Raw genomic sequence first — 12,582 nt, 5'->3', positions numbered from 1 at the left:
CCCCTCACAAATTAATATTCAACTGCCCTCCAGGCACTGTCTGAGACTCATACCACAATCAGATAAATGACTGAAATGATTCTCCAAGGTTCACAGACATCTGTGCTTCGTCATGTTGTTTAAATGAATCACTGACTCAAGAGCAGGGGCTTTTTTGTGCTCTTATGCCTTGGGGTGTAAGAAAATGAATACATCACAACACTTTTGTTGAACACGATCAGCACAGCACACAGAGATGGATAGAGGGAGTAAACCCACTGGTGATCTTCTTGCCAAAAGGGTTTGGTACTTCAGCACTTGGAGACCTTTTGGCATTACACATACTGTTTCGGTATGAATCATAACACTTCGGTGAGGGGGTTTAAAAAAGATTCAGCAAGCATACGTACACATTGTGATTTCCCCTCCACATCTATATCAGTCATTTAGAATATTGAGTCACTCAGGAGGAAACTGCACATCACCACCAGTGTTATGAATCCACCGCCACATTTCCATAACTTCGGTGTACATTAGAAAGGCATGATCATTCTGAATTCCATGTTTGGTTATCTTTTCAATTCACTTCGTCTCACAATTTACAGGAACAAAAGGCAATGATAGCCCTGAAGAAACACAGGCAATATGGCAGATTACGTAGAACAACATCTGCTGCACATCCTAAACAAAGATGCATCAAGGTATCATCTATCATTAGAAATAGTCCCAACAAGCTGTGTAAGGGGAATATGTATTGATTTGGCAGTTTTCATGGCAATGGTAAAACATGAAGCCATGCCGGAGAAATTTCCCTGGGAAAAAAATTCTGTTTACATCTATCTAGTCAGCTCTGGCCTCTTTTTCTTTCTCTCTCTCTCTCTTTCTCTCCTCCTCCCTCTCCCACTCCACCACTCTTTCTCTCTCTCTCTCTTTCTCTCCTCCTCCCTCTCCCACTCCACCACTCTTTCTTTCTCTTCCTTCCCCCCCGTCATCTCTCTCCCAGCCTTTGTGCGGTGTGTCTGTGTGCAGAGAGCAAACACTAATTGCTCAAGCCTCTCTCTCTGCCCAAAGATTCTCTGCCACAGACCAATATGTCCAAACTACTGACGTGAACTCAGCTCTCATGTTTCTCCCCGAGGATAAAGTGGTAACAAATAAGTGACGTATGAACCCAGGGGATTGTGGGGTTGCTAGACTCGCTACAGGGCTGCACTGATTGGACAAAGCGTTTTTGAGAAGAGCAGTAGGTCGGTGAGCATTCCCGAAATGTGCCTAATCCTGTACATACTGTACATTATGAGCAGGTTTCCCACATACAGATCAAGATTCCCTGACAATATTCTCCATTCAGCATCCTTATTAATTCGGGGTTAGGCTTTTCTGAATCCGGCCCTATGACTGTCTGGCATGACAGCCAAGCCATCCAGAAAGTGAAGTGGCTCAATAATGTTCAATGTTTTGGAAAACTATTATTGACAGAATAAGACAAGACAAATCAGGATTCCACATTGTCTCTGTCACAGAGCTTTCAGAATGCATGCGACAAACAGATCGATTGATCACGTCTGACCAGATTATAAAACACAATCAAGTGAAGTGGGCCGCCGTTTTAGCAAATGACCTCATCGTCTCAACATCATGTCTGAGGGTTTGGAAATAAACATGGCACTTACATCCACAATCAGGAAATCCAGCCAGCACCAGTAGTTAGTGAAGTACTTCTTGAATCCGTATGCAATCCACTTGAGGAGCATCTCCAGAATGAAAATGTAGGTGAAGATCTTGTCGGCGTACTCCAGCACCACTTTAACCACTTTTCTCTGTTCGATGTAGATGTCCTCAAAGGCCTTCGGAAAGACACATGGGAGACGAGTCATGATTAGAGCTTTTTAAATAGTCAATAGGCAATTAGTCTCATGCTGTAATACTATGGAACGTCCCTAGTCCCGTAATCACTCGGCAATCAATCTTACCATAGCAATATTAATGCAGTATCTTAATGACATACATACTGACTGTGTGTATCAGTGTCTTATTCTAATCACTAGAAACTGGCAGTATGTATTGTTATGATGTGGGGGAAGGTTAGTTTTAGGACAAACACACTACCAGGATACACTTCCACACTCCATCCCCAGGTGGCAGCAGCAACTGGTTTAAATGCTGAGCCAAGCCTTTATTTACACAAAAGGTACTGCCAATGAAGGTGATTGTCAGTCAGTGTCCCAGCTGGCATGGCTGTGAGGCTGCTGGCTTTGTTAGGTGGCAATTTAGTCTTTAGTTTAGGCATGCCTCTTTGTAGTTTTCCTTTTGTATGTTCACTTACGTCACCATCTGAACGGATACTAATCTGGTTGGACTGGCCAACGATGGGAGTCATGGCTGAGCTGGCCCTGGACCTCAGGTAAGGTGACTGTCTTCTGGGCACAAGCACTGAACACCTGGTCGCATATGCTTATGTCTCATATTTATGAAACATATATAATCAAGTTACAGACCATGTAGCTGTGCTAAGACCCCTAGACATAATGAGTCAGGTTACAGACCATGTAGCTAGGCCTAAGACCCCTAGACATAACGAGTCAGGTTACAGACCATGTAGCTCAGGCCTAAGACCCCTAGACATAACGAGTCAGGTTACAGATCATGTAGCTAGGCCTAAGACCCTAGACATAACGAGTCAGGTTACAGACCATGTAGCTAGGCCTAAGACCCCTAGACATAACGAGTCAGGTTACAGATCATGTAGTAGACCTAAGACCCCTAGACATAACGAGTCAGGTTACAGACCATGTAGCTAGGCCTAAGACCCCTAGACATAACGAGTTAGGTTACAGATCATGTAGCTGGGCCTAAGACCCCTAGACATAACGAGTTAGGTTACAGATCATGTAGCTAGGCCTAAGACCCCTAGACATAATGAGTGCAGCAAACCCAATAGGCTAGTTTCTGGTTTCGTAACAGTATGTACCCATGAGGGAAGTCCACATGCTATTTTTACATGAAACCCTTTCAATGATTTTATTTCACAACCGGAAAAATGATATGTTCATACAGTATGCTACAGTGTATAATAATTGATTGAGGCCTTTTGCCTCACAATTATTACTCAGATAATAAAGTTGAATGAGAACAACAAAGGGTCTTTACAGATGATAACATTTCTAGAATGAGGAACATTGAGTTGTAAAATGTCCAGTAATGTATAATGTACCGTACGCACATCCAATGACTTGTAGCAGCTGGGTACAATAATAAACTCAGGAAATAATAGATACTCACACACTGATGAATGCTCCCGTTGTTTAACGTTTCAACCCAAATGTCCTCGTCAGGCTTAACCCACATAAAAAAATGTGATGATATTTATAGATTCAACATAATAAGCAGGCGATACAGGCTGTGTCATTAACTATACCTTCGTCATATACACACACATTGCACAGTAAAGCAACAGGAATATTCATCACTGTGCCGGTATCTATTCTTTATCATAATGACTAACATGCCACATACATGGAATATGCCTCTGCATGCTTTTCTGTAAAAGAAAGTGCTATCAGAGGAAAATAAACAAAATGGAGTGCTTTTGCTGAGCAACAAGATCCCTCTCTAGCTAGACGCGTCGTCGCCATCGGAAACCTTTTGCTCTACTCTCATGAGGTATGCCGCCATGCACCCTAAATGAACGCCACACAGGCTTGGCCTGCATACCCAGCACCGGGCAATACCCAGGAGAATGCCCACACTGTCAGGGAAAGGCCCAGGAGAAACAACAATCTGCTTGGACAGAGATGGAGGAGTAGGAGGGTGGATGGAAAACGGGTTAGGGGTCAGGGCGGGGTGGAGGGAGAGGGGGGGAAGGGCAGGCACTGGTAGCACAGCTGAGGTTTGGGCACGCTCCGACCAATCCACTGCTAATTAGGAGGAGAGCGGAGAAGGCTTGACTAATCATTGATCTGACTCCTCTCAGCTGCATATCTGTTCATGCACTACATCACTGTGGAAGAGGAAATTGAGGACGATGAGGAGTGAGAGGGCCCAGGCAGATGCAATGAAAAGCTGCACCTCAACCAATCATTCCTTGTTTCTGTGTGCCCAATTTATTGCAATAGACACTTTGTTTTGAATGTTTTTATACTATATATACCACAATTTGTCTTATTTCAATTTCGCCTGCTTGACATTCTCAGCTAGCTCTACTATGTTGGGCACTTCATGCCTGCCAACCTTGGTGTTAGATTGTAATAGCAGGTGAAAGAGTCATTGACCTTGTTTGTGAGCTGCATCCTGGAACAAATGGTCTTAGAGTTAGTCCTTGGAGGCTTGTAGGGTGCTGTCTAGGAAATACTGTACAAGGGCTCATGGAAATAACGCGTTAGTGTTATTACAACCTAAGGCCAAGGTTAGCACATCACACAAGCTGATCAAGAGTCGGCCATCCATGTTAGCATCCTTCCGACATCAAATATGGGATTTTGAGCAGTCTATTGGCTAACCTTCTATTTGATGAGATTATCTAATTATTATTTTATTAAATAGCCTGGATCTTAGAGTAAATCAATAACTGTGGAGACAAAGAGCAATAAAAAAAAGAGATGAGGTAACAAACAACTTGTATGATCAGAGAGATTATTCCTAAGCATCACACACAGCCTGAAGCCTCTACTTACAGCATATTACACTCTTAGAAGAAAAAAAAGGTGCTATCTAGAACCAAAAAGGGTTCTTTGGCAGTCCCCATTGGCGAACCCTTTGAAGGACCCTTTTGGTTCCAGGTAGAACCATTTTGGGTTCCATATAGAACCCTTTCTACAGAGGTTTCTACATGGAACTAAAAATGGTTCTACCTCGAACCAAAATGGTTCTCCTATGGGGACAGCCGAAGAACCCCTTTGAAACTGTCCTTGTTGGATATCTCTGTGTCATGTTTACCCCCCAGTTTCCCCCCCAGTCTCACCCCACACTAGGTGGCCTGGCCTGGCATTTTGACCATTCAGCAGGCAGGGCCGACCGCCCGACATGACCCCCGCCACCCCTACCCAGCATGCACGCTGCTTACCAGAGCGCCGCTGCTCAGCAGGATCATAAAAATGATGAAGGACTCGAACCAGCTGTGCTCCACGATCTGAAAGCAGGTCTTCCTCAACCGCCACCATGCCTGGCCCAGGCCCGCCGTGGTTTGGATGTCACAGCACTGGAAGTGGCGCACGCATACTGGGGGAGAGAGAGAGAAAAAGAAAGAGAGAGATAGAGGGATAAGGAGAGACAGAAAAAGAGAATGACTACTACATTGTAAGTGTGCAAATGGCTACTCTATTGACTCATCAATGTTTTAAAGAGAGAGAGAGAATGGAAGTATTTGACAAGTGTACTGACATGTCAATGTCTCTTTTTCCAATATGTATCCAAGGCCAACATTTTACCCATTAATTGAATGATTCAATGAGTATTTCTGCGAACTCATCTTAATACACATGAAGCAGGAAGTAATGACAGTAAATAGTGAACTTACAGAGATCATAGCCCATGTGAGTGCTAGCTAGCTAGCACACCTTAGCACATCGTAGCCTAGTGGTTAGAGCGTTGGACTAGTCACCGAAAGGTTGCAAGATTGAATCCCCGAGCTGACAAGGTAAAGATCTATCATTTTGCCCCTGAACAAGGCAGTTAACCCACTGTTCCTAGGCTGTCATTGAAAATAAGAATTCTTAACTTAACTCTTAATTCTTAACTCTTAAGAGTTCTTAACTGACTTGCCTAGTTAAGTTTAAAAATGACTTTATACTATCTCTACAGCCAAGCCAGGAGGATAAGGACCCCGTGTCTTTGCTAATCTCGACTATGGTTTTGGAGGAACATATTCCCTGGTATCAATTACTCTTTAAAAGCTTTCCAGCCAGAACAATGGCTGAGGCTGGCTGCTATGAAATCGCATTTGAGCCGTCAACCCATAATGGCCGCAGAGTCGAGCCAGTTCCTCCATAACTGTCATCTGAGCCCCCCATCCAAATGAACTTATTGCCTGTAAACTTAATAATGATGGGATTATGGTAACGGACCACTTGCAACTCAATTTCTAACGATGATCTCAGGCTCTTTCTTGGAAACCGCGGACGTTTTAGCGCCCTGGCACTGACATCTGCCAAGCAATTAATGGCCATCAACAAGAAATCAAGAGGTTTTATTGACTGTGACTTTGACAAGGCATTTACAGTTATCATCCGGTCGATATACGGTTAGACCTCGGAGTAGAGGCATTTCCTAAGGGATGTTTTTTTTGTTTTGTTCTTTGAGAGTACAAACAATGCAAATTTCCTGTGTTGAAATGCTGCTACCTCTTCTCTGAGTGTAAAAGGCTATGAAGGGCCCGCATAACCTTACGCATGTTTGAGTACACGTCAGCTTGAGGGAGCTGGACAGAAACATAACGCAGGGTCAAGACCGGCCTTCTTCTTACAGTTTGTCCGTTTAGCTCAGTTACTGTAAAGTTGTCACGCCCTGACCTGAGATATCTCTGTTTTCTTTATATTTTGGTTAGGTCAGGGTGTGACTAGTGTTGATATGCTAGTTTTTGTATTGTCTATGGGTTTTGTATTGTCTAGGGTTTTGTATTGTCTAGGGTTTTGTATTGTCTAGGGTTTCTGTATGTCTAGGGTTTTGTAGGTCTAGGTATTTGTATGTTTATGGTGGCCTGATATGGTTCCCAATCAGAGGCAGCTGTTTATCGTTGTCTCTGATTGGGGATCATATTTAGGTAGCCATTTCCCTTTGGTGTTTGCGGGTTCTTGTTCTATGTTTAGTTGCCTGTCTGCACTATCCATATAGCTTCACGGTTCGTTTTGTTATTTTGTTAGTTTGTTCAGTGTTCATTCGTTAAAATAAATAAGAATGCACGTATACCACGCTGCACCTTGGTCTCCTTCCAACGACGGCCGTGATAAAAGTCTATTGATGGTCTGGAAATCGATACAGTTACTTATTTTGGAAGATATTATATTTGTTTTATTTTGCTAGGCAGCATTAGCTAACAATAGCTAACAATGGTCCTCATGTATATAAAGTGCCTGCCCCCAGCCAAACTACACTGCTAGCGCTACCTCCTCTAGCTGTGAAACGACCCTGCTGAACCTGAACCTAAATTACTCCACGTTTCTTTCAACAGGGAGGCAACAGCCATGTAGCCTAGGTGTCAGTCTCTTTTCACTTTAACCAACTTTTGTTGAAAACACATGGTTAAATCCAGTAACAACAGTAACAACAATTATCACCATTTTACTTTTATCTGCTGTACTATTCCTGTCCGGTGAAAATCCCCACGCCAGGCTACAGACAGAGGAATTGATAGGCAGCTGTAACGTCCCAGTACATAGCTCCGGGATTGATCTGTTTTCATTTATTTTATGGAGGAACACCACCATTTTGTCTTTCTTACGCAACCTAGAAATGTGTGAAATATGGCCATGTAACACCTCTTCATCTACTCTCCAGTGACAGTACTTCTGCTTCATCCCAATCCCATTTTGGGGAAGCACAGGAACATGTAGTGTTCATAGTGTTGAAGGTGTAGATACACAATCACAACTTACTACATGCTTGTGTTGGGCTTAACTATACTATATTTAAGCATTGAGGCCTGTGGAGGTGTGGTATAAGGCCAATATACCACAAATCCCAGAGGTTCCTTATTGCTATTATAAACTGGTTACCAATGTAATTAGAGGAGTACAAATAAATGTTGGGTCATACCTGTGGTATACGGGTGGTCTGATATACCACGGCTTTCAGCCAATCAGCATTCAGGGCTGGAACCACCCGGTTTATAAATGCCCTTTTGGGCTTTCCAGGGTGCACATGCTTCTGTGTTGGCACCACACCTAACAAACAGGCCGTGGCTAAGTGTCACTAAGAGCCTGCGGTACTGGTGGGATCAGAGTCCCGGTCACGTCCAAGGAACACAAATGGGTTTCCATAGTGAGGTACTCAAACCATTAGGTTTGCATTTAGGATATTATGACATAACCTTAATAGAGTTCTCAGATTAGAACTATCCACCACCCACACCCTTGAGTTTACTAGCATTCTGAGGTAGTACTCTGAAAGGAATAGAGGGTTTCAGCCTCTACTGTAGTCCACGTTATTAAAGTAGTGATGGTGCTTAGACTTCCTGTGTAATCGAAGGAACACGTACACATAGTAATATGATACCTCATACACAAGTCACACTCTATTCAATGAATACCTGTCAGTGTCAGCATTCAGGAAACACCTCTTGTTCATTGAACCCAGAAACACTTAGAATTAAAGTACTTCCCCACCACAACCACAGTGTACGTGTAATCAAAGAGCGTGATCGCCTAATCAAATCTAGATTAATAATAATGTATTTTTCAACAATTACCAGACCTTTTAGTAATGATGTTACCGCTATAAAATAAACATGTCGAAAGCTTTTTAGAACAACCACCAATGATGCTGACCGTTTCAGTGTACACTCAGAGAATTACCACGATTGTCTCGTAGGCATCACGTGATTGGTCCGGCGTACTAGGTTACCTCAGACGGTCTGAGGGGGTTGATTAGTTTGGACCAAATTGAATTCAGGGAGTCAGTCATCATCAAATTAATCAGAGTCCATTTTGTGCCTGACACGCCTTTTCAAATCTCTGCTGACTCAGGACATTCAATTTAATGCGCCATTACCCTTTCAAATGTCACTTCATTGTTTAATGTTTTATATCAAATGGCCTCCACTTGAAGCAAAAGCCAACCGTTTTGGATATTCCCAAATAAATGTTTAGATTCGGGCTCACAGAGAGAGTGAGTCAAACCCTATACTAACATAAACTGTTAAAAATATACAAATGTTTAGGTTGGACTGCAAAGTCATCCCCATCATCATGACATACTAATATACACATTTGAAGTATGATGGAAACACATTCATTGACGTGTTTGACATGTTTCTGTTCTGTTTCCATTTCCACATACACTATACGGATGAACCTCAGGTCTAAATCTTATTTTTTCCCAAACAGTAGAAAATAATGCTGCTGATAATATTACATTAAATAATATTCCTTAAATGTGCTTACATGTATTTTACATGTCTTTTACTTGTGTAACATTAGCAGTTTACTGTATTATTAGTGCATGTATACAGTATATTAAGCTGTATGACTGTTTATGCTTATACCTCTTGGCGCCAGAGCTGCCTTGAACAAGAGATTAGTGTCTCTGCTACTGTACATAATGGCATGATGTACTTTAGCATGAATTACTACAGTACCCATAATGCTCTCTACCGGTTTTATTTTAGCAAAGATGTTCTGACAAAAACATAATGTTGTCCTCTCTCCTTATTGACACATGGTGTCATAAGTGGATTACGAAACCACGCCCCCTTACCAATAGAATCTCAAGGGGGACTCACCTGATTAAATAAAGGACGGATAAGCTTACCATCAGGGAAGCAGTTGTCAGGATCCATGGTCTCTTCGGCCATCTCCGAATACTCATCCTCTTCCTCCCCTGGCTTCCTCAGATCCACTGTGCTGCCCTCTGAAAGGCTGACGTCATCCTTTACCTGAGGAACACATGCAATCAGAGCCATGTTAGATGAAAATATATATTATATATTACCATTGATATATTGGTAATATAGTAGAAGGTGATCTGGTATGTATGGAGAGAGAATCGTTCCGTCTTTTTCTCCATCTARAAAAACCATTCAGAAGGAAATAATGAATAACTACTACTGTCATGATGACTAATAACTACTACTGTCACTGTCTCTGGACATATTTGATTTTCACATTCTGGTGCCTATAAAGTCTGGGTAGGTCTAAWATGACATCTAACCTGGCATTTCCTTTGTGGCTTTTATCGTATTGTATTTTACAGCACATCTTAATCTGCAGCATTTGTTTCAATCTGATCTGGTAAATTTCAAGTCAAGCAATCAGAGATCTGGAGTGAGATTTATAGCGTCAGCCTTTAATAGACAGAAGAGGTGTAGTAAGATGGATATTTTGAAAAAAATCCAGGCAAAACCCAGAGACTGCATTGTTGGAAATGGACCGGTAAGGAAGCATTTCACTGTTGTTTATGAAGCATGTGACAAATAACATTTGATTTGACTCTCTAGATTGGGATTCATTTGGATATTTGTTTCCTCACACATACACTATAAAAAGCTAGAGGTTGCCATGTTCACCTGTTACAGTAAACACCGAGGCGATACAAGACCAATCTACTTGAAGACACACTTCCAGTAACCCTAACTGTGTGTGTGTGTGTGTGTGTGTGTGTGTGTGTGTGTGTGTGTGTGTGTGTGTGTGTGTGTGTGTGTGTGTGTGTGTGTGTGTGTGTGTGTGTGTGGTGCGTGTGCGGTGCGTATGTGTGTGTGTGAGTGCATGTGTGTGTGAGTGCATGTGTGTGTGAGTGCATGTGTTTTGAGTGCATATCAGAGTGGGAATGTTGATGGAGATGATGAGTGAAGCCTAACGCTCCGACACACCGACAGCGTCATTGCGCAAAATGGAACACAGCATCATCTGGATATGTACTGTGTGGAACAAAAGTCAACATTCACCTTTTGCTACCATTTCTGTCAAGACGTTTACACATACAATTTGATGCATATGTTCTATAAATCCAATGTACGCACAACACAGAACGCACTAAGGAGAAACGAAAGAGCAGAACGGGGGGGAAGAGGAGAGGAGAGAGAGAACAGAGAGACAGAGAAGAGGGGGGAGAGGAGAGAGAGACAGAGAAAAGAGAAGAGAGAGGGGGGAGAGGAGAGAGAGACAGAGAAGAGAGAGGGGGGAGAGGAGAGAGAGACAGAGAGAACAGAGAAGAGAGGGGGGGAGGAGAGAAGAAGACAGAGAAGAGAGAGGGGGGAAGAGGAGAGAGAGACAGAGAGACAAGAGAAGAGAAGACAGAGAAGAGAGAGGGGGGAGAGGAGAGAGAGACAGAGAGACAGAGAAGAGAGAGGGGGGGCGATGGATTGAGAGAGAGAGACAGAGAAGAGAGGGGGGGGGCGATGGATTGAGAGAGAGAGGAACTTTAAGACAAAGCAGATCTCTCTTGACAAGTGGCCGCTGTGCCTTACTCTCTTAGAGACTGTTGAAATGCGTCCTGTCTGACGACACCTCTGTACTGAGGAGAAGGAATCATCCGTAATCAACCTTCACAAACCACATCTGACCAGATACAAAGGCACAGGATGCGAGGAGCAGGAAAAAAAATAGAGCGAGACAAAACCCCTTCTTTACTTCAAAGGCTCGTTTTTTGCCAAGCTGTAACATCTCTATTTACTGTACGAGGCCAGCAACAAAGATGTGAGCCCCTGACACTGATCTTTTCCTGAATGTAGAGACCATTTTACCTCCATAAGGATTATGATGATGGATTGTATTTACATATATATAATGCCGGATTGCACTTCTTTTCAATATGTCTCAGTGCAATGCATTGTTGTAAGGGTAACTCACATGATAAAACAGTCCCAAATGTAGGGACAATTATGAATAGTTGGACAAAAAAATAAATACCTGTACACTATTGAGCACACACGTAAACTTTTCCAATAGGTTTTCAGTCTTCAACAGTGTGTGATTTATATACAGGATCTATTTATTTTCTATACAACAGCTGGGTCTAATCCTGAATACTGATTGGTTAAAACCGCATTTCAGCTAGTGTCCATTCCATTTTATACAATTGGTGGGTCTAATCCTGAATGCTGATAGGTTAAAACCACATTCCAGCCAGTGTCCATTCCATTCTATGCACCTGGAAACATAATGGTTCTACTTTTGAACTAACTATTTGCACCGGGGCTCTGTGGACTACTCGCGGTGTATCGTAGTGTCTGAGGTAAGGTGACAACACCAGAGTCAATAAGACAGTCATGCATAAACACAGAGTAAAGTCTGGGTAGAGGAAGTTCCAGGGTGACGAATGTCAGCCTTCGGCATAATAGAACCCTCAATGCGCTCCATCTTTAAATCATTCTTTAATTCATATCCTTCATGGCCATGTGTCATTTAAAAGGATGGTGCACCCAAAACTGAAGTATGACCGATGTTTTTATATTTGTAAAGTGGGATAAAGTGGAGCACAATCCATACCTTAATTCATCTATTCTGTTGAATACTTTTTCATTTTGGAATTCCCTATGTATTTCCTCCACCCTCAAGGATGCTAGCCTTGGAGAGCACCGCTGAGAGAGAGGGATGACTTAACAGTTCAGTAGATGTTCTCAACTGTCCAATACAGCCATACAGTCATTCTGTACAGACAATAAAACGAGGCGGCCCTTCAACAAACAATCTTTACTCCAATTTCGCTCCCACATTCTCTGGGCATTAGAGGATCAGTATTATATTACCGCTGCCAATAACCCACGAATGCCCGACAATAACTACAACATCAATCTAAAACCAATACTGTACAGTCATTGTCCTGCTCAACTTTATGAAGCTTTCTTTTCTTTTTCCTCCTAAATAAACAGATAAACCTTTTATGTCATCTCATCTCTTGAGTTTTACTGGTCATGCCATACCTATGTCAGACTTGTAACAACATATCATCAGA

At 42.5% G+C, this 12,582-nt stretch overlaps 1 protein-coding gene across 1 annotated transcript in view; it reads right to left on the bottom strand.

Moving 5' to 3' along the window:
* LOC112068568 (sodium channel protein type 3 subunit alpha-like) overlaps nt 1–12,582 on the bottom strand; it is a 149,843-nt gene that overhangs the window by 20,706 nt on the left and 116,555 nt on the right. Inside the window, 3 exon segments of the mRNA XM_070438204.1 lie at nt 1,653–1,826; nt 5,042–5,196; nt 9,442–9,565. Coding sequence (XP_070294305.1) covers nt 1,653–1,826; nt 5,042–5,196; nt 9,442–9,565 — 453 coding nt within the window.

The sequence above is a fragment of the Salvelinus sp. IW2-2015 genome, unplaced genomic scaffold (assembly GCF_002910315.2).
Source record: "Salvelinus sp. IW2-2015 unplaced genomic scaffold, ASM291031v2 Un_scaffold564, whole genome shotgun sequence".
In the NCBI taxonomy this organism is placed as follows: domain Eukaryota; kingdom Metazoa; phylum Chordata; class Actinopteri; order Salmoniformes; family Salmonidae; genus Salvelinus; species Salvelinus sp. IW2-2015.
The sequence above is the reverse complement of the archived record's forward strand: the minus strand, read 5'-3'. Positions and strand labels throughout refer to the sequence as shown.